The sequence below is a fragment of the Sminthopsis crassicaudata genome, chromosome 4 (genome assembly GCF_048593235.1).
Source record: "Sminthopsis crassicaudata isolate SCR6 chromosome 4, ASM4859323v1, whole genome shotgun sequence".
NCBI lineage: Eukaryota > Metazoa > Chordata > Mammalia > Dasyuromorphia > Dasyuridae > Sminthopsis > Sminthopsis crassicaudata.
This window is the reverse complement of record NC_133620.1, coordinates 228,045,690-228,069,603: the sequence shown is the minus strand read 5'-3', so window position 1 is coordinate 228,069,603 and position 23,914 is coordinate 228,045,690. Positions and strand designations below refer to the sequence as shown.

The following is a 23,914-nucleotide window of genomic DNA, read 5'->3' as shown; positions in this document are numbered from 1 at the left end:
AGCAACCAGGAGGCAGAATCAAGATAGTCGAGAGAACAAAAATGATAAGAGGAATATCTAGAGAAGGAATAGAACGAGGTCACTTGTTCACACAAAAGGATTTGCCTTGGCAAGGAGAGCCAGCTTTTTATATAAGACAAGTAAAGAAAGAAAATGCTTCATCTGGGGGGGAAGAGAGGAAAGAGGGGAAAAATTGGGAAAAAAAGTTTTGGCAATTGTCAACGTTGTAAAATTACCCATGCAAATATCTGGTAAAAAAAAAAAAAAAAAAGAAAAGAAAAAAAAAAAGAAAGAAAATGCTTGCAGATATATGAATGATGTGAATTGAGAAAGAGGGTAGAAAAGAGGGAGATATAAAATGGCCTTTTCCCCCCAGTAAAATATAAAGCAAAATTCTCAGTTGAAAGAATGAGGGCAAAGAGATGAGAGATTTGAGGAGTGATAAAAAGATTTAGAAAAGATGCTACAGTAAGTAGTAGAGTGAATTGAAGTAAAAGAGGAAGGTGTAGAAAGATTGTTTTGTTTTAATAAAAAGCCAGTTGAGATTATTCAATAGAAATTCGCACAACTGCGTGATGTTGGCTTGTTTCAAAGTTAATTTTGTTTGCTTTTTAGAAAAAGATTCATCATATGATCTAAAATGTCCATTAATAATCTTCTGCCTTTTTGGTAAGGAAATATTAACTTTTCTATAACCTTTTAGAGTGACAAATTTTGTGTATTTTATTAGTATAATATGACAATCACCAAATAAGTTTTGGTCTAATTTTTTTATGGTTTTGTAAAGGTATATTAAAGGTCCCATTGAGCAAAAATTGCTTTAAATTGCTCTTCCCAGTGAGCTTTGGTTTCAAACTGACAGTAAGTTTTAATTCCAAAGTCTTTTTAATATCTTTATGCTGGATGCATCTTGCCTGGAGAAAAGAAAAATAAATGTAGGTATCATCTTCATTCATTAGTTCAATGTAACTCCTGGATTCAAATTTAAACTTTAAGTCTCCAAATTTTTCTCAGCATATATTAAGAATTTTACACATATAGTTTAAATGACATTCTGATGTCACTGAAAAAAATTCTATGACATAAAGGAACTCTTTAATATGTTTTTAGTGGAATCACATTAGCTTGATGTCATCCACTTTCAAAAAGATGATTAATAAAATGTTTGGTTCAATTTGTTTTGATTTGCCTGACAGGGTAAATTTGTTATGAGAATTTTTTATAACAGTGCAGGGAGGTAAGAGGAAGAGAAAATAAATGTTTATTAATGAAAGGGGGAAAAAACTGCATTTCTTTCTATTTAAGAAGAGTAATTGAAGAGTCATTGGGTTTAAATCACAGAGCCAATTTTGATCTAACTATGAGATGCTGGACAAGTTATAACCTTCTCAAGCTTCGGTTTCCTCATCTGTGAAATGAAAGCACTGGACTTAATGATACCCAAGATCTCTTCCAACTCAAAATTCTATAACTCTATGATCCTTTGGATTTAAAAGTAGCCATGTTATACAGCAACTGTTTTTGACAGCGATTATTGTGTTAGTGGCATGTTTTAATTGCTCTTGATAGCAATGATTGTATTGGTGGTATATTTTTAAATATAAGTTTTCCATGAAAAAGTTTTCCATGTGAATATAAAATATTTTTAGTATAAATGGGTTTATATAATTATAATACATGAATAAGTCATGAGTACAGAAGTAGATTAAAATAATATAAATATCATGATGTTGTTTACTAATTATTAAACTGCAAATAAGTTGCTTTTTCTGAGACTCTTCAGTCATACTTATTTTGCTCATTACCCAATATACTTCATTCATATATATATATATATATATATATATATATATATATATATATATATATATAAATGTTTGTTTGTTTTTAGTGATACAAGCATCAAACACTTTGTATAAAAAGCATGAATAGTAATTGGCCTATGTTGGATAGGTTGCTATTATGGTGACATATACTTCTATTTAAAAATGTGTGATTGGGTTTATATCTGAAGGCAAGTTGGTAAAGTACCTTCTTGTTAGTAATTTGTGTAGTATTAGTTCCTGTGAATACAAATGTGAAGAATAAGATAACCCTTATTTACAAGAAGTTATGTTCTAATAGGGGGTACAACAACATATGTGTATGTATGTTAATATGAATTATATATAATGTATATCTATATTTCACATATATGAATGTATACATGATCACACATATATAAATATATATGCACACACTTATATATGTATATTTATATATGAGCTAGTCAAACTGGTCTTTTCTTTCTTTCATTCATAAATATGCCATTTCCCAACTCCATGCTTTTGCAGTGCTCATCCTTCATGAACAGAATGCAGTCTTTCCTCCTTTCCACCTTAATAATTCCCCCTCTTCCTCCAAGATTCTCTCCTGAGTTTTAGTACCATAACTGTCTTTTGGATATTATTGATTGGATTTGTAGTAGCCACTTTAAACTCAATGTTAAAAACAGAATTTATTCTCTTTAACCTTAAAATCATCCTATTTTTCTGAACTTCCCTATTACCATCAAGGGTACTATGATCCTTCCCCTATGCTTCTTGGTTTCCCTGACTTTCTTCAAAACTCAGCTCAACTTGTGGACTACCTAGACTAGAACTCCAACATACCCATGGATTTGATAGTATGATTTAACTAGCAAGACCAATTATGATAAAAGAGTAATATAAAAAGCTATTATTTTCTGAAACTATCATGTATGAATTTTCTCACAATATCTGACAAAGTTTAAAAATATTTCTGCCCCTACCAACCACAAAATATATGGTAATCACTGCTATACCAGAAAGTCAAATCAATAAGTATCTACTGAGTTTTTCCCATATATTATTTCTTATGCTAAGCACTGGGAATATAAATAAAGGCAAAACCTAAAACAAAACAAAAACACTTCCTGCCTTCATGGATCTTACTTTTTAATAGAGAATGGAATAGAAAAACAGAATAAATAGAAGGCAGTTTGAGTAAGTGAAGAAGGCATTAGCAACTGGGGAGGTGGGGTTAGGAAAGGTTGATCTGAAATAGGTTGATCTGAAAAGAAAATGTTTTATGCCTTAGAGGTCTATTATTTTACCATCTTCTATCCCATACCAATCAAGGCTTTTAAACAAATTTATTACAGAACTTAATACATTTGAACAAACAGCTAGTCATACAATTCAATATAAATGAACTGAGTTTTTTATTTTTTTTTAAATTTCAAAAGTGTATAAGGAGAACACTATATTTTGTTCTTAATAAACAAAATCTTAAATTGGTTTCATTTTCTATATATGTTATTTTTCCTTGATGAAAGGAACAGTTTCATAAAAGTGTTTTAGTCAATATTTTAAGGCAATATTCAAATCACTGATTTATGATAGACTTTGTTTCTCTGCCTAGGAGAGCCCTACCACCCCAAGAAAGATTGGAAATATAGCATTTTATTAATGAAAGAAAAAAGAATGATTGCTTCAGATAGCATCTCACAATACTTGGGATGATTAAGAATAACATGGCAGAAGATGTTCTGCACAGAAAGTTATAGTGTGGGGATAAGTGATACAAGGCCTGTTCCAGCTCTACAATTCTAAACATTCATAGAAATTTCAAAAGATTCAGTTCTATTCAAAATGTCCAACAAATCTGATACTATCCTTTATTGATCCTAATATTGAGATAAAATTATTTATGTACATGATAATCCACACAGTATTGAATATTTTTTCTCTTAAAAGGAAAGCACAGAAAACTGATCTTGGATTTTCCCCATCTATATAACTTTAGTTAAAATTATTAAATGTTTTTAAAAATATATTTCAAAATAGAATCACATAGAAATGAAATCCCTTTTTATCCATGGAATTTTATAAAATGCAAAAGGATTTTGTATAATGTTATAGAAGTCTCAGAAGAATACCAAAGAGTAGTTTATATAATCCTGGAGATAAAGTATCAACATAAACTTGTAGATTTTCTTCTAAGAGCATTTAAATCTCATCTCAGAACTATGGATCAGACTTACTTTATACTGATGATAAAAAATAAAAAATTCTATTTTCATGAAATTGCCTCTTTGATAATTTCAAATTTGTATAAGAATTTACAAAAAGAAGTAAAATCTTTGAGATTATAGAAACTAAGACTAGTGGAATATGTTTCTAGAGAAGGTTCAAAAAAGTTTTTACCCCATCTCAAGAAGGCATAAATAACAGCCTATTAACTATTAATCTATGCCATGTACTCTGAGAGACTGAAAAGCACCACTGAAAAAGACAGCAAATTAGAAAACAAATAGAAAGTTGACATTTAGATGTTCTAAGTATATTAAATTTCACTTTATGAGTATTTTTGCATACACAGTAATAACTGAATGCAAAGTAAACACTCAATATAGTAAGTACTTACCCATCACTTAAGTTCCCAGGTAAGCACAAATATAGAAAAATAAAAATAGTTAACTACTCAAGTTGTTAATTTTAATTAGGGATAAGCAGATTAACATAAGGCCAAAAATGCTCTGGACAAATTAACAATTCAGGGGAAAAGGATTTTTGGTAGATATAAAGTGAGCTGAAATAAAAGGGTGGAAAAGCTTTTATTTTGTCCAAAGGTTGAGTATAAAACAAAATAACTGTTATGAACTTTTTTTTTATAAGGTTCTTTTTGTATGTAAATATGTCAGATACTAGCTTCCTTTAGTAAATTATACATTTTATAACACAAAAACGTCAAGAAAAATGTATAATATTTTTCTCAGGAAAAAATTCTGAGGTCTAAGAAACTTGACAAAACTTGACAAAAAAGGGGAAAAACATATAATTGTGATGGATTATGGCCTGGCAGGTCAAGGTCCATCAATCATCTGAAAATTTTTGGACTATCTCTACTGATTTTTCTGTTCTTAAGTTAGTATGTTTTTTTAATTGATGGCGCATGCAACCATCAACAAATATTTATTACATAATCCCTGTAAGTAAAAACAACATGGAAAATATAAAGAATAGTACAGGGCACAATTTTAGCTCTTTTGACACAAAAATACCTTAAAAAGGAAGCAGAAAAATAATTAAGAATTTTAGAATAGAGAGAAATAACTTCTGATTGTTCAGGAATGACTTCATATAAGTGTTAGGACTTGAGATGGATTTTGTTGATAAAGAGGGGAAAAAGGTAATTTTATGGAAAAGAAATGTTTCCTTCAAACCAAGGAAATAACAAAATTTAAGTCCTGCTAAATACTGTTGTAGAGGATACAGGCTTCTCTAAGGAAAAAGTGGGAAATAAAACCAGAGGTCTAGGGTGAGGTCAGGGCCTTGAATTTAGGCTAAGAAGTTTGGACTAAAGGCTATAGAAAATTTTTGAGTAGGGGATAGGCATAATACAAATATAGCTTTAGAAAGATAAATTCAATTTTGTGAAGAACATATCGAATGGTGTGACCAGAGATAAGGAGATCAGTTATAAATCTATTTCTATATCTACTATGAAACTAAAAGCCAATTAAAATAACATTTTCAGAATCTAGTTAAGGTGCCAAATTGTTTTTCTGTTCATTTGTCTTCCCCAATATTCAATTAGGGCCCAAGGTAGGAGAAAGAGAGAGTGGAGACTACAGCTTAAGAATTCCTACAAAGGAAAAGTGAATGAAAGAAGATAAACCATAAGTGGAAAACAAAAGCTTTTGAATGTTTAATTAAGAATTGCATCAGAAAGAAACTATATTACCAATAACGACACATTTTGTAAATTAATTTTAAAAAGTGCAAATCACTTAACATAAAGAATCATTAAGATTCACATGAGTCAATATGATTGCTACCAAAACCAAAATCCTATCACTTGAGTTGAATATTTTTGAAAAATCATCTAATTAAAAGAAAAAATCTTCCAATAATAGGAACTGGGGCAGAAGGAAGGATGTCATTTATAAATGACACTGTAAATCACTTTTTTTTAAAGCTAGCAAAGATCCCCCCATAACACATACACATACACACTTCAGAATATATGACTAAAGCATACTTGTTTCCAGTTTTCTTTCCTTCTAATGTATTTAGATGCTGTTCAAGTGTCTCCATAAGACTGCTGGGAGCCTATAATAAAAAAGTAAAAGTGAATGTCTACATTCTTTTCCCTTAGTCTGCCAAAGTTAAAAACCCTGGAACTAGATTATAACCAAATTCTAAAAATTCATAGTAGGATTCTACTGAACATGTAAGATTCTCTCAGATAAGGTTCTTTTAATGTTGCAATAATTGAACTCCACTAGACAGGATCCAAGAGAGATACATATTATACTTAATCTGACTCTATAATAAACAGAATTACTGTGAGGTTTGTTGTTGTTTGGTTGTTTTCAGTTCTTTCCAACTCTTTGTGACTCCTTTGTGACTTTTTTTCTTGACAAAGATAGTGGAATGGTTTGCCATTTCCTTCTCCAGCTAATTTTACAGATGAGGAAACTGGCAAAGAGGACTAAATGACTTGCCCAGGGTCACACAGCTAGTAAGTACTGGGTCAGATTTGAACTTCTTGGTTCCAGGCCCAGAATTCTTTCTACTGTATCATCTAGCTGCCCTTTGTGAGATTCCAGCATATCAAATCACACAAAACAAAACAAAAAGTTTAATACTTATTCTTGGAAAGAAAATTTATCGGCTAAAGTTCAGCACATCCATCCCCCTACTAAGAACATAAGAATAGTTAAGTGAATTCAAGATAGGAACATTTCCAAAGCAAATTTGTAAACAATACGGTAAAATCTCACTATTGTATGTCCAAATGAAAACACTAAGGATAGAGGAAAACTAGGGAAAGAAGGAATTATGGGAAAATAAGTACAAATCTTTTAAATAATTAATAAGCACTAAAATTTTTCTTTATTGAGATGAGATGTAATTTAATTTAAACCATAAAATAATTTTGTCCTCTGTAACAAATAATATCAAAAGATAATTTAAAATAATATCTCAGAATAATTTATATGAACCTATTATTTCAAATACATCAAAATTCTGCACATTTCTATTATCTTGATTGTTTTTAAGGTAATCTTTGAGGCTTTCTTAAAAAAAAAAAAGATAGTATCTCAAAATAATCAAAGCAGCAACTATATTTTTTATCATTTTGTCATGTAATAGAAAAATATAGTGAGAAAATCCCACCCTAAATAGACTTTACAACAATGGCTCACTATATGAATTTTAGGTCAAGAATATAAAAATACATAATTTTCATAGTTTTTGGAGTTTCATGCTTACATAAAAGCTAACATTTACAATAGCACTTGCTACTGTGTGCCAGACACTGTGCTAATTGCTTTATAATAACTTTATTTGATCATATATACCCATGAATAGGAAAAGTTTCAAGTGATAAGTTCAATAAAATTTTCAATAAATCTCTAAATAAGCCATTAATAGGAAAAGAAAACGCTTTCAAGTACAACCCCAACCTATTCAAGACATTCATGAACTCTAATAATTCTCTTGGCAATGGAGAAGCAGAATACTGAGATGACTCACTATGACAATTCTTCTAATTCACAATTTAATGTAAATTTGAAATTGTACATTTCTATTCCAAAAGCAACTTATGCTAGTGGATAATAAATAAAAGCTAATATATATGTGTCACTTTAAGGATTTAGGTTCAAGGTTTCTGAAGCACTTCACACTATCTTATATATCCTCACAACTTTGTGAAGGAAATGCAACTATTATCTCCAACTTCCAGATGTAGAAACTGATTCTGAGAGAGTAATGATTTCGCTAGGGTCACATACTTGGTAAAGGAATAGTGCCAAATTTTATTAAACATAGTTAAATGGAAAAGTCATAAATATATAAATGTAATATTTTTTTGAACCTAAATAAGTCCTTAGGGCAAGGATTCCTTTTCGTTTTTATCTTGCTTATTCCCAGCATCTTACTTATATAAGTGCTTAATATTTATGGACTGAATAAGGTTTGTTCAATTAACCAATTTGATTTTAATTACATTAACTACCTAATTTTAGGACTTATTTTTTAGAAAGAGAAATCTTTCCCTATATATATATCAGTATTACTGATATTACATTATAACTACAGATATATTGTCAAGGGAATAAATATATATTGCTTTTCATTTATCAGAGAATTATCCTCTCAGCAAATCTACAATTTTGGCTTTAGCTATTAAGATAAATGTTAAATGACTTTTTCTGAAGAGATAATGAAGTAGAAGGTGGATAGAAAGCATATAATTTAAACTTGAACAAAAGGTTGTTTTTTACTTTTTGTGCTTAAAATATCAAAATACTTTTTATTTTGGAGGGGCATAGAAATTCATTTAAAAAGTTATTCTTTAAAAGAGGCTGAAAATCAGGTAAAGTGAATTTTATTATTCTAATTATTTCAACTTTATTCTGCATTGCAAACTGCAGTAAAATAATTATTTATCAGATTGCACAATACATAGAAATAGCTATAAGATAAAGATATTTTAGCACAACAATAAATCTTCTGTTTTCAATTGTGTCTGATTCTTTGTGACTCTATTGGGTATTTTCTTGCCTTACTGAAGTACTTTGCTATTTTCTTTTCCACCTTGTTTTACAGATAAGGAGAATAGGATTAAGTGATTTGCCCAGAGTCAGACAACTAATGATAATTTTAATTTGTATTTGAACCAAGAAGATTCCAAGCCCAATGCTCTATCTACTATAGCACCGAGCTGCCTACATTTCTAAATATCAGGAAATAATTTGGACCAATTTAGATGTTAAAGATAAATTTTGTTGATTTCTCTCTTGTAATATTACTTAAATTTTTACATTTTTAAAAGGATAAATTAAAAAAAAATTTCTTTTGAATTCAAAGAGATTACATTTTAACAGAGGAAAGATATTTACATATATAAGTAGACACAAAATATACATAAGATAAAGGTAAAGCAAAGGAATTTGAAAATGGCACTTGCAGTTATGTTTTGAAGGAAACAAAGGATTTCAAGCATCAGGTGAACTGTATGCATTTCTGACATGGAGGGAAGCCAATACAAAGACATTGATCTATAAGGAATAGTAAGAAATCAATTTTCCTAAACCATAAAGTGTGGCAAAGGAAATTATATATGGCAGTATAATAGGGCTGAAAGAAAAGTTAGAAATAGTTAAAAGCCACAGAGGAGTTTATATTTTATCCTTGATGTAAAAGTGGAAACTGGAATTTACTGAGTGATCAACTTTCACTTTGAAAAAAGTGCTTTAACAACTTTTTAAAAGATAGTTTGGAATAAGGCTTGAGGTAGTGAGGCCAGTGAATGAATGAATGAATATTACATGCCTATTATATGCCAAGTGTTGTGCTAAGCACTAAGGACAAAAAAAATTAAGAGGAAATTGCAAGAGGTGATGAAGCCCCAAACTAGGGTGGCCATTGGAAAAGAGAATGCTCAAGATATTGTAGAAGGAGAAATGACAAAATTTGAAAATTAAGTGGATATGTAAGATACAGGAAAATGAGGATTCACGAATAATGCTAAGGTTCAGAACTTGGGTGACTGAATGGTTAGGAAACTGGTAGAAATAAGGAGGCTTAAGAAGAGGTGTGGGTTTGGGGGGAAAAGATGAGGAGCTCTGTTGCGAAAAGGTTGAATTTGAAATGCCTACAGATTACCCAGTTTGAAATCACTCCAGTTAAGACTGGAGCTCCAGAAAAAAAGAGGCAAATTAATAAATATGGTTTTACAAGATATTTGGCTTGTTAGAGTGTATAACCAAGAAAATTTATATCTGATCATGATGTCAATATAGTTGATACAAAAGTAAATCAAGTCAACATTTTAAAAGAAACATAAAATGAAAAAGTACCTCAAAACTTAACTATTTCAAACCCTGCACACCAATAATTATATTTAATAACCAAGTAGAAATAAGTTAATCCTTTTCAATGGAAAAAGAAAGTACTTTGATTTTATTTTCTTGAAAAATTTTTTCCCCAACACAATTCAAGGATTATGTCTCAAATCTCCAAAATGCCTCTGTCATAGTTAAAGGAAGCAAAGGATATATAGTATGCAAAAATACTCAACAGTATCCTGAGTTACTCAAGTAAAAATAGAGCCAAAATCAGTAGACACTAATGGAATTAGAACAGATCCAAAGAACAAAAGGATAGCTTTTAAGAAATAGAAGATTAATAGTAATATAATGTTAGGATTACCAGTTCACCAGTGTCAGTCTTTAAAAGGAGAACTTTTATTACAAATGGCTTTCAGATCAGTTCGAAAAGTCTAAGAAGTTTTTCTTAAACAAAGATCATAAATGTAGAACATGTGTATCCAAAAGTAAATTAGTACTTTTCTAGTAATCCTTTTGGTGGACAATAGAACTGGTTATAAGAAGTAAGATTTTTCATGATGATCCTATGTTTTCTTGGTAAAGAAAGAAAAAAGTAACCCCAGAATCCCTGCCATCTCTTTTCCATTCCTTGGGTGAACAGAAGTGAGCATCTACTTTTCTTAAGATTTCAAAAAACATGTTCAAATCAAGAGAAATCCCTCCTGATCTCACATTCCCCTTCTTCCCCCCACTTACTAGACAAAGATAGAAAAAAAAAAAAAAAAACACAGAAGATAACTACTCCACAGCTTCAGAAATTAACCAGATTCTACTCTAAACTTCTAAGTTAGACTTAGAGGCTCTACTCCAAACTAAAAGTATAAAAATTTCTGCATAGTCCTGGAACATTTGTGGGTTCTGGCTGACCTAAGGGTTTCAAATACTTCTGAGGACTACCACAGAGTCCAGTTTAGTTCAGTTTCTTTTAAATTAATTCAATTGTTAAAGTGAACCCAGATTCTAAGTCAGAGAAGTCATTTAGCTTCCTTTGGTTCTCTAAACCACGACTGGATAGAGACATGTCAAAATGCAACAACTATTTATTGAATGTCCTGCAAACAAAATACTACACCAAACTGACTTGTGTTTTACAGGACACCTTGCCTATACATTTAAAATTAAAAAGGGGTCAAGGTGGTTATATTCATGATTGACTTTTTAAATCGAAATTACGCTTGAGTGTGTAACTTAAGAAGCAACAGCAAAAACAGAAAGTGAAGTGAAACTTTGATCCTAATTTATTTGTAGCAAAAAATCTTTATATATTTATTTCTGGTTTCTTTTCTCTGTATGTATAGAAAGACATTATAGAGAATAAATGAGATAAACTAAGCACATGTAAAAAAATTTATGTGCTTGGAAAAAAAAGGTATTATTCAACATTTAATATTTGGATGTATCTATGGCCTCATCAATCTGGAAGTTTTTTTCTAGGGATTTCACCTCTACCACATCTCTGAAATATGTCCCCTTCTTTCCTCTAACACTGGTACCATTTTGGTACAGGCTCTCCTCATCTCTGCCTTGAATACTATACTAACTTATTGGTATGTCTGCCTGCCTCAAGTTTCTTCCCATTACAATCCATCCTCCATTCTACTATGAAAATGATTTTCCTAAAATACAAGTCCAAATCATGTTATCGTCTTTCTCCAACTTAATAAACTCATTATCACCTCCAAAATCAAATACAAACCTAGCCCTTCTTACTTTCCAGTCTTTTTAAACCTTTCTCCATGACCACACTCTTCAATTTAGGGGAACTGGCCTCCTGGCTACTTCACAAAACAAGACACTGTCTCTTGGCTCTAATAATTTTCTCTGGGCTGACTCCAAAGCCTGGGTTGTTCTCCCTCCTCATCTTTGTGTGCTTGATTTCTTTTAAGTCCTAACTAAAATCACATCTTTTACAGAAGGCCTTTTCCAAACCTTCTTAACCCTAGTCCTTCCCTCTCTTAATTGTTTATTTCTTATGCTGTACATAGCTTATTTGTACATATTTGTTTGTTGTCTTACTTGTTAGACTGCAAGTTCTCTAAGAGCAGGAATTCTCTTTTGCCTCTTTTTTATACCTCCAGCTCAATCTCAGTGCCTGGCACATAGACACTTAAAAATGTTTACTTATTGAAGACTGCCCCTCCTGCACAAATATGCGTGCTCTCCTTTAAGTTTGCCAGAGGGGTTCACCCAGTTTTGCTTTCTTCTAACTTTAAGTTATCAGGGAATCCCTCAGCATGTTCACTTGTCACCTCCTCACTGCTGCTGAATGAACCCTCTATCTTCTTTTCTTATCATACACTTTCATATTGACATTTTCCCATTCTCTTTTAAATTCTTTAGTGGTTACATATTACAACCTATTCATATCCACAAGGTATTTCTCCATTGTCCTTTGTGTGATATTCATTTTAAATTCCTTGTGGACTATCATATTCTCTGACTCCTAGCCAGAAAACATTGGTACAATATTTATATTTAAAAGATCTGCCTTTGTGGGAGAAGCTTAGGATCACTGGTCATTAAAGCTATTTTACAATTCCCTGAAATCTATACAGTCCACTCTTCTCTTTTTTAATTCTGGCCCCAACTTACTATTAATTTATGCAACTTGTCCCAGATATATACACATATGATATATGTGTATGCATGCATGCTAAATCATCAGATCTATAAATTGTCCATCCACTTGATTATTACAATCTGGGCAACAGGCCTTTTTAGTTCATTTGGTTTTTCTTGTATGGGTAATTTGGTCAAACTCTCAAGTGGCCATAAATCTTGTTCAGGAAGAGATTCTTCAATATTTTAGCCTTAGTACATCTGACACAATTTTATTCAAAAAGAGGACCATCTGAAAGACCTCACTATGCATCAAGAATACTTCTTGAACTTAAAATAGTAAACATCTTTGGCAAGAACACATCTATTTTCTGTTACTTTGATGATCAGAGGGTCACTGAATAAGATTTTTTCTGTTTGGCCTTTCAAGAAAGGTTAAATGATTTTTGATGTATGGGTAAGACATTATATTCAAAAAGTATCCTTAATGTTATACTTTGCTCTACTAAATCAACATTTATTTTTGTAACTAACATGAAAAATGATATGCAAATTAAAATTGGTATCAGTGCTACTGGAAAATGAAGCCCAAACAAGTCTACATATCTTTTTGTAATAAAACCATAAATGAATGTCAATTTTCTCAGTTTCTACAAACAAGGATTCTAAAACAATGAATATATTTTAGACCATTTCCCAATTTTAAAATACATTTAAAATGAACTCAAATGAATATTTATACTTTTGCTCAAAGATCTCTAGATAAATTAAACCATTCAACATATCAAGCACTCCATTATTATTTTTTTTACAGCCATAATTATTAACTATTTTCTAATAAAGACTATTCAACATTTCTAAGAGCTGCTTGGTTAAAATCACTATGTTCTATGTTGGGATTATTTTGTAAATACATACAACTTAAGAAAATGTATTTAAAATTTTATTAAAGCATACTTAATAACCTACAATAAATATTCCCTGTTTCCTGGAGGTGACTTTAGGTTCTCAAAGATGTTTGTAGGTTCTTCTAAAATGCTACCATTTTAAAGGATAGGCCTAATAATGGACTGTACCAGGATTATATGAGAGTCACCTCAAATTGGCTCTAAGACACAAATATTAAATGTTCAGGGTGAGCATTTTATACTTGGTAAATCATCAAGTGCTACAAGACAGGCTTTAATATATTGTTCTATTGATTTGTCTAAACTTAAAAAAGTGATGGAGAAAATGTTAATAATGCAGATTAAATTTAAATTTCTATACAAAACTGTCAAAATTTATTTTTAGCTACATTTTCAATTATATAATCTTATTTAGTTACAAATTTCAAAAAATACTATCTTATTTTAGCACAAAATATTTATACTAAATACAGTACCATCAACTAGAAGCAAATAAAATAACCTGCAAGATGTGAATTATTTTAGGTATTTTACAATGCAATATTATTTTTCATTTTAGCTTTAATTTATGAAATTTAACATGTAATTTAATTGATTTTAAGATATCATTTTTTCAAGCTGTTCTATCTTTAATTTTAAAATAATGTTTAAGGATACCACTTAAAACAAAACAGAGGACTAAGATGTAAGATAATGAAAAAATTTTTAACATAAAATTACATATTAATATATTATATACTATTGCATATTATGTAATATTATAAAAATTTAAAAATTGGGCTAATTTCCATGTGCAAAAATCTCTTTTTGATTTAAAATAGAACATTTTCTGTCACAATCATTAGTATAAAATGAAAAAGTCCCCATTAAATTATTTTTATAACTGTTACTTAAGGCATCTGGTTAGTTCCAGAATAAGCAAAAATGTTGCTAAGATTTAACCAGAAGAGGTGAGTCATTAATTGAACATTTAAGACTTAAACTTTACCAGGGCTGCATTTGATAAAATGCCATGTTTGAGATAAATTTTTTGGGAAAATGTTATTGTATTAATGAATCCAATTCTCCTAAGAAAACTGTAATTCTGTACTCCAGACACATAAATGAAGAAAAAAAGTGCTGCTTCTATCTGAATCCTATCTATCTGCACATAATAAAAACTGGGAAGCAAATGGACATATAAATCAATAAGCAAATTTAATGGTCTTCTATGAAAGAAAAAAAAAAGCATATGACAGGTCATTCTTAAATTATTCCTACAAAATAATCACATGGGCAGTAAAAATAAAGTGAGTCTGAATCATCTTCAACAGAGTGAACTAGAAAAAGTATTTGTTATTCACAAGATCAGTCTCAGCCAGAGTGGTGTACTCTATCTATAAATGTGTCTTGGAAAATACATGTATAATTAACATGCCATGAAATTTCTCTTTAATAGATTAGTTACTATCAGACTGCTCCAATATTGCCTCAGAATAATGCCATCTATATTTTATCTTTTCCTCTATGGATTGCTTACCTGGGTAAGATCAGGAATATCACCTTTATCAATACCAACTTGCTGTGAATAAAAAAAAATAAATAAATTAGTGGGAAATCTTTACTCATTCTTTCATAATTTAAATTATATCTGTAAACAATGATGAAAAAAGTATAGCCCACTGTTGTAAGTATTATAATAGGGGCCAATTTTAATTGGATCACATTTATTTTCTTGCAAATAATAAGGTAGAAAAATAATTCTGTTTCTATATCTGGGTGTACAGTTACATTGTAATTCTTAAGGTCTGTCAAAGGTATTCACATTTCACAATCTCATGGCTGTGAGAGAAATACTAGTGTTATCTGCCTTTTATAGATGAAAAAACTGAGGTTCAAAAAGGGAACCTCAGCTTGTGCTAGCCTTGTGTGACTTTGGGTAAATTATATTACTTCTTTGGGCTTTGAGAGGGCTGGATCAGAAGACTTTTCAGCTCTAGAGCTACTTTCTTCTGATCCTAGGTCAAGTAACTTCTTGAGTCACAGAGCAAATAACCCTCGGAGAGAGGACTTGGAATCTGCGTCTTCTTGATTTATATTATGTTTAATACTACATGCTATTAGGATTTTTGAATTGCTTGGTATAGGGAATTAATGTTGAAGAGATTTCTTCTTCTATTGAATCTTCTCAGCAACTAAAAAGATCTTAAAGTATCCTGGGGCTCCAAATGAGAGGCAAAGTAACTTGTCCAGGAACTCACAGCCACCACATGTCAGGAGCAGGATCTGAACCACAAGATGCTTTAAGACTGGCTCTTTAGCTACTTATACCATGGTTGCTTCATATTTTGATCATTGTTAACAAATTATATTTATAGATTAGTTAGTTCTTTAAAGAGGTTTTTATTTTGTTTTTAAACATTTGACAAATAACAGTAATAGAGAATTAGAAAACTTTACTCAAGAAATTTTTCTAAGTGGTTCTACCAATTGAAGCTGACAATGAAACAAAAAGGACACTGGACTTGGCATCAGTTTCACTGAAGACTGGCTGTGTATCTCTGGAGAAGTCATTTAATTTCTCTGAATTTCTGGTTTTCTTATCTGTAAAATGTAGGTAATACTTAAAGCATTGCATAGGTTTGTTCTATAGATAAAATTAGATAGGAAATGTGAAGTTATAATTCACTATGTTATTATAGTAAATTATATATACATGTTCACTATATGTGAACTATGTTAACATATAGTTAACTATGAATTATGTTCATAATTATGTTAACTATGTTAACATGAAAGTTATCACAAAATTGTGTAGTTCTGAAAAGTTAAATAGTCACATTAACTGTGTCAACTATATTACTTTCTTGAAAATACATTTGTTAATATTTTACTGGAATGCATTAGAATATTTCTTGATAGTAGCTGCAAGGGCATCCAAACAACTTTTTGATAGGTCACTAAGCAAAGGTAACTTATAGAACAATTTCCATTTAAAAAGGGATATTCTTTAAATGTTATTTTAAAATATTAGAACTGTCCCATAGGAGCTAAAATAAAATCATTGCTTGAATTAAATATCTACCTTCTCTTTAACTCTCCCATCTCTAAAAAGTCCATACTCTTCCCTTGAAGGCTCTATGTTACATATCCTAAGCTTCAAATCTACCTGGTATTGAAAAGTAATATGGAATTTTACTCCTACTCCTTAAATCATGAAGCATGTCTATAAGACTCCTGAAAAGTGGCCATATGTCTAGCATTTGAAGACCTCCAATAACAATAAACTTAATAATTTATGAGATCATCAATTCCAGTTTTAAACTGTAACTGTTGGAACTTTATAATTTTCTTATAATTCCTTCATAATTTCCATTCATTACCTTTGCTCAATAGTATAGGCTAAAATACAGCAGCACTATCACACTTCTTGTTATCTATCTTTCATTAATATGTTTTTCACATTTTGCCTGTCACATCACATTTTTGAATCACATTAAGCTTTCAGTTTACTAAGATTCTCTATATATCTAGCTACCTATTTCAAGTATCAGATTTAGCAGTTATCACATCTTATTTTTACAACCCACTGCTAAACCTACTAAGATCATTGTACACCCCAATTATCCCAACCAAGTTTTAGATATTTCTCTTAACTTTGTGTCATCCTCAAGTTACTAATATTGTTATTAATAGTACATATATTTATTTCCCTTCACTATATTAAGAAGCTTTATCAAAATACACAATCAGCTTAAAAAGACACTCTCAAGGCTGAATATATATATATATATATTTCTAAAATACTATCTTGTTATCATATATATCCCCATGCACACATGGTAATTAACCCTTCCCAAATGACTCAGAATTATCTGAATTCTATTTATGTACTGATATATAAATGTAATATGCCAATACATGTATATATGTGTCAAATATCAATATAAAGTAACAAAGATTTTTCAAAATGAAAATACAAATTATCTATAGAAAAAAGAAAATCATTATGTAATCATGCAAGCAAAGTAAACTAAAATGTCAAGGATAATGGATACACATTTTGAAAAAAATTAGAAAATCACCTGCTTTTTAAATGTCTTTCATTCCACTGTCATACTTAAAGTATATGGCAAAATGATGCTATATATTTATTTCCCAATAAAGTTAGAATTTAGCAGAATGACAACCACATCATACTAATACATGACCAGGGTAATACATATAAATAACATGGGAAAATATAAAAATTAGATCTGGTCATAGAGGAAATGAGCTGCCTCTCACATTAATGAGGTTCCCATTGCTGTAACTATTAAAAATAGCCATCAGGGTAACTATATTTAAAAAACTACAGAAAAACTATATCTTTTTTCTTTGAGTGGGAAGTTGGTTGAGATGACTTGATACCATACAATACAATAGGATTCTGTGATTCTATTACTGATTTTTTTTTGTTTTTTGCTTGTTTTTAAGTTCCACTACATATTTTTTTCTCCTGCCACTTTGACTCCACTCATAATAGAATTTAACATAACTTACCTCTGCAACTTTAAGAAATTCTGAGACTCGTGTCATTCTTGTTAGAAATCGTTTGTAAATTTCTAAGGCATCTTTGCATTGCCCCTTCTTCATTTCAAAAAATTTTTCTAGGAATAATATATAAAAGAATTAGCAATATGGAAAATAAAAAGAAATATAATTCAACTCCACTTTATGGTTGTGTTAACCAAAGTTAAGCATGATGTTAATGGCAGTGTGAAATATATTTAGATGGTTTTTTTCTTTCCAGGTTTAGCATGACATTATTTTTATTAAGCCATATCAAACTTTTATATTCATTTTTGCTGCCCTCACTTAACCAATTTCAGTAATTCCAAGGCAAGCAAAGGCCAACATGAAAACTATTTGAATAATAATTTTTAAATTTTTAAAAATCACAATTATATGAATTAAGACAGAAAAAACTTTTGAGAAAATAAATCAATTATGTTGAAAATGCTGAAAAGCATTTGCTTCCCAAAAATGAAACCAAACAATCAAATAATGTCAACTTAATTTTATACCAAATTACCAAGCAGATGCTTTATGGAATTTGATAAAATAATAACAAAATTCATTTGAAAAACAAAAGATCTAGAGTATCAAGTTAAATAATAAGAGATAGAGATAAATAATAACACTTCTAGGCCACATATTATAAAGTCAAGAATACCTTGATCTTTTATCTGATACTTTTAAAAAATAAATAAATAAATGAAATAGATAAGAGATAAGTAGACTAGATAAGAGAGAATAAGAAAGAATGAAAAACAAAATGACTTGACAGAGGACTCCTTTCTTGAGGAAAAACTGCTGGGAAAACTGGACAGAAGTCTGGCTGAAATTAGATTTAGACCAACACTTCATACCATATTCCACAATATATTCAAATGAATATATGTGATCTTAATATTAAAGATCCTGCTATTAAAAAATGGAAAAAAACAGAACATATGCCTCTCATGGCTTTGGATAGGAGGTATATTCTTCAAAGACAATTACAAAATTAAAATAAATAAATTTGATTACTTGAAACTAGAAAATGCATAGACAAAATTAATTCACCTAAGAGAGGAGCAATGAAATGCAGGAGGAAGAATTTCTCTGCTAAGGGTTTGGTATCCAGAACATGTAAAACAATTAATAACTATGTATTATACATTATACATACATACATATATATATATATATATGTATATATATATATATATATACACATATATATATACACATATATACATACACACACATACATATATTTTTATTATACATTATACGTACACAACAAATAGCTGTTCCTCAGTAGATACATGGTCAATAGATATGAATGGTTCTCAGAAGAATTCAAAATATCCAAAACCATATAACATAATGCTCTAAATATGTTAAGTTAATTTAGCCATATAATGTTAATTGCAATTCCCTTCCTCTGTCTGGAGTTATTTTTTTGTATCACTGTAAACTGTTCTTAACACTTAAAGAATTGCAACAGTGGGATGAAAAGCCACAATAATTTCTATAATAATAGACACTAAAGTTGAAGACTATTTGTGTTGCCTTGTGTATAGAAGCACACTACACATTCAAACCTTGAGGTACTCTTGTTTACACATTCTCTGAGAGGTTCAATTAAGCTCCAGGTTTACTTGTATCATACAGAGTATGTGGAACTATTGAATTTGAGATGCATGAATCTCTTATATATAGGGTATTTCTATGGCAACTGTTTTTTTAGTTTTTAAATTAATTTTTAAAATTTAGTTTTATATAATTTTTTAAATTTCAATGCTTTGAAAAGTATTCTTCATAATCATATTAACTAAGATAGGGTCATGGCAACAGTTTATTTTAAAAAAGAATAATTTCACAGAAAGACAAGTTAAACCTTTCAATATTAAGATTTGTTCCTTTCCATCAACCAGTAAAAGATTCATCAATTTCTACAGTATTTAGTAAATTTATTATTGCCATATTATGAATAGTGACTACATGCAGCATCAATATAATTTTAAAATGTGATAGAACAAATTGCTCCAGAGTTTGAGTGAATATAGCCAATGTTGTTTAATGCCTCTGAATGGTTGCAATAAGATTGATATCATTAATAAGTGGAAAAAGTTAAGGAGCTTTTCTAGACAAGCTATTTCAGGAGTTTTTAATGAATTAAAATATATGCTTCTCACTTTAAATATGTCTTCATTATAGACCAAAATTTGTCATTTAGGAGAAAAAATAAACAATCTATTTTTAAAAATAGTCCACAGAATCAATTGGAAGACTTCAAAGGCCATCTAGTCCTCTTCTATATCTTCACCACATAACTTCTAAGTTCTCTAGTGAGCAAAACTCCATTACTTTCCTAGGGAGTTATTTGCATTTTGGGATAGTTCAAATTATTGAGAAGTATTTCTTTACAAAAAACATAAAACTAATTCTGAAACTTTTATCCACATTTTTAGTTCTGCCTTCTGAGTCCAAGCAGAAAAAGTCTAATCCTTTGACCTCACTCTCTAACCCCTTTGCTTTTTTGTCATTTCTTCTCTAAAATAAACATTTAAAGTTCTTTTAATGGATGCTAATATGGTATGATATACAATTCCATAAGCATTGGTTACTTTTCTCCTAAAATGGGGCATCCAAAATTGAAAATAAGGGGCTTCATTATAACAAATGCATTCATGTCATAATGAATTCATTTCATAATATCCATTTCTATGGGATATTTTGATAAATTGAATACTTCAGCATAATATATAAATAATATAATAAATGAATACTTCAGCATACTTCTATTACATCAAACTAACCTTTTCCCCCTCTTCCTATAGTCTACTGTTCCCATCTTAAATAAAGATACACTTAAAAAAAAAAAAAAGACAATCATGAGGGACTTATGGGGGAAAACCCAGGTCCAGGACACTACTTTTATGCCATAGATTCTCAAATCTTGTTCAAAGTTTTGACAGTGATATTGAAGGCAGACACCGTAAATGGTAGTATCATTAGAACAACTAAGAAAGAAAGAAGAAGGAAATGAAAAAAAGTCAATTTTAGACATCTTGAATTTGAGGTGAAGACAGATTATTTTAAAAAGAAATGTCTAATAGGCATTTGGAAAAGTAGGACTGGAATTCAGAAGAGGGGGCAGTAAATAATGGTATCAAAGAAATTGTGATAACATTTATTATTCAATTCTTATTACTGAATTCTTAAATTATCAATCAAATGTTTATATACATAAAAAGAAATCACAATTGGACTATACTTTCCAATGATTCCTTGATAAAGGTTATGGTTGAAGGAAAAGATTTCAGCAATTTTACGTACCTAATAAATTAATAACTCCATCATTATAGCAAGCAAAAAGTTTGATGAGATCTTTAAAAAGAAGCATAAATGCAGCATTTATGACACCATTTGTCAGCTCATTTGGATGAACCTGTAAATATATATAAAAAGTCAATTAAGTGAATATTCTGAATTTACAATTTTCTCAAAGCTTTAAAAGTCCCAGTTAAGTATTTAGGCAAGAATGTATAAATACAAAAGAATATTTTTAAATTGTCTGACCATTATGTTTGTATTTTTAAAAAATCTTCAATTTAAGGAAGTTGAATAATTCTTTTAAATTGCAAGATTAATTATTCCAATAAAGGTTTCCATTTTATTGGTGACTCACATCGTAGATGCAAAAACAATATTTAATCTTCAGCATCTTTATCTCACTCATTTGCCAATTCAAATTATGCAATCCGGGATATTAAGTTTGAGAAAGGATCCAGAGATAACCAAAGAAGAAAGTATCCACTCCCCCAACACCAAAAGAAACAAAAATTTTGTCATCTCTGGAGTACATATCCATATAAATCTTCTTATAATCCCCTCATCACTGTGAATTTTTTAAAATCTTCCCCACTTCCACAAACCTGATATGCTCCTCTGCTAGTCTAATATTTGGATCTCATATTAAGATAAATCCTATCACAGATAACTGTTAGATTAGTTCTAAGTTTGGGTGTAGGTGACTAGGCCATTAAAGAATCTGCTTCATCAACTTTGAGCACAGGGAAGAACATTTGTTCTCCCTTTCTACTTCTGATTTGTCTTCTTTACTTCCAAGTTCTTCTCTTGGTAGCCATTAACCTAGGGGAGCCTACTTTGCCCTTAACAATAAAGGCTTTTCTCTTGTGAGAATTATTTCTTGATCCTGTATTTTATATTTCATTTTGTTCTGGAACCATATTTTGTATTCTATATAATAAACCTGTCTTTTCTTTGAGTGAAAAGACTTGGCCTACTGGCGAGTCATCCTTAGGCATAAAACCAATTGACCATGTCCTGTTTTTAGTCCCATCCTTGCCAATTAAAGGTAGTTTTATCTAAATCTCAAATACCTATGAGTCTGCAGCTTTTGGTCCACAACCAGTGATATCAGCATATAGCTAAAACCCACAAATTCACAAAATCATTCCTTAAAGACAGAGAGAGGTAGTCTTCCTCTCACATGTAGGCTATGGCCACATGTAAGCAGTGAAGACCCCCTCAATCCCATGATTTTGTCAATTTCATAAACAATGATATGATTTCTATTCTGTTCTGTTTTCTATACTTATAAAAAATGAATTAGCTCTCCAATTCTGGGTTTGGGGCCTGAGGCAATGCCAATGACCCATCTTCTTTTTTTTTTTTTTAAATAGATTCAATATTTTATTAATAAAGTGATATTTTTTTCAGAGAATTGTGTCACTTTATCCTTTTGTTAAATTTCACATGTGGACACTCTTCCTTGTACTTCCAAAGATTTCTTCCCTTAAGCTTTATGCCACAAAAAATTTGTAGCTGTTATTCTTGCTTTTTTTTTTTTTTTTTTTTGAGGGGATATTCTAAGGCTCTAGTCTTATAAGTTATGTCATTACTAGACTTTCTCTATTCCAGTTAGTTTGAAGTTATTTTATTAGTTGTTTATAGCAGATTATCTTTGAAGCTTGTTTATCATATAATTCAGATATATGGATCCACTCCTCTTTTTAGATCACATAGCTCCCAGATCATATAGTGTTTTAACACCAGAATGCCTTTCTCCCTGTTTTCTTTTCTCCATGTTTTCTCTAACACAGTTTCTATTTTTTTCTTATTTAAAGTCATTATAATGTTTCAGTCCTCAGATTCTAGGGATGAGATAACATACATTTTGGATACAGAAAATAATGGATGCAGTTCATGGCCTTTCCTCATTCTGTAACTTCTCTGATCTTCCTTTTATTGAAAAATGTATTACTGAGTAATAATTTAAGATTTCTTCTCCTTTCGGGGAATAGAAATGATGAGGTTTAGAATTGGGGCACCTAATGAAATTAGGGTTTAATTGATGTCTTGCGACAGGTTCGGGGTACAGGGAGTCAAATAGAGCTCCCCTGCAATCTTTTTGGATTCGGCACAAGGATAGAGAGTTAAATGAGGTCTAGTAGCAATGCAAGAGTCCCCTGTAAAGGAATTTACCTGAAAACCTTGATTGATAAGAGGTTTATTTTGGGGTTTGGAAGTAAGGTTAAAGTCTAGTTAGTAAAAGGTGTTAAGTAAAGAGAAGAGGGCATTGGAAACAGTGTTCCAGTGGGCAGAAATCTTTGGCATCCCAGGTGTAAGGCTGACATGTTTGGGACCTCTGCAAAGAGAGGACTCCAGCTTGGCTTTTTTATGAGCTTTTTTAGCTAAAGGGGTGGGTGGAGTCCCAAGTTGGTTCCTCACTGAGTATTAATGAGGGTGTGAATTTGCTTGGTGGGGGTTGGGAAACCTGAGCAGATCATTAAAATAGGGGCTGGGACAGTCCAATATCTGGTATTGGAATTCAAAGGGATGCTTTTGACCAGGATTTGTAAATCAAAGGTCCTAGTTTCTTGAACTGATCAGCTAGGAGGGGCTGGGAATCAGAAAGGAATAAATCAATCTGAAAGGACTAGTCTTAAAGGGACCACAATCTGCTTCAGAAAGAGATAACTTTCTAGAATCCAAGTTTCACAGT

General features: G+C 30.6%; 1 protein-coding gene across 14 annotated transcripts in view; it reads right to left on the bottom strand.

Annotated features, from left to right (window-relative positions):
* Window positions 1-23,914, bottom strand: part of SNAP91 (synaptosome associated protein 91) — a 148,358-nt gene that overhangs the window by 56,271 nt on the left and 68,173 nt on the right. For all 14 annotated transcript variants that reach the window (XM_074310395.1, XM_074310400.1, XM_074310402.1 and 11 more), the window contains exons 7-10: window positions 21,223-21,334; window positions 17,896-18,002; window positions 14,894-14,935; window positions 6,046-6,116 (exon numbers count right to left, since the gene is read on the bottom strand). In XM_074310395.1, the coding sequence (XP_074166496.1) occupies window positions 6,046-6,116; window positions 14,894-14,935; window positions 17,896-18,002; window positions 21,223-21,334 (332 nt within the window). The remainder of the gene's footprint in view (window positions 1-6,045; window positions 6,117-14,893; window positions 14,936-17,895; window positions 18,003-21,222; window positions 21,335-23,914) is intronic.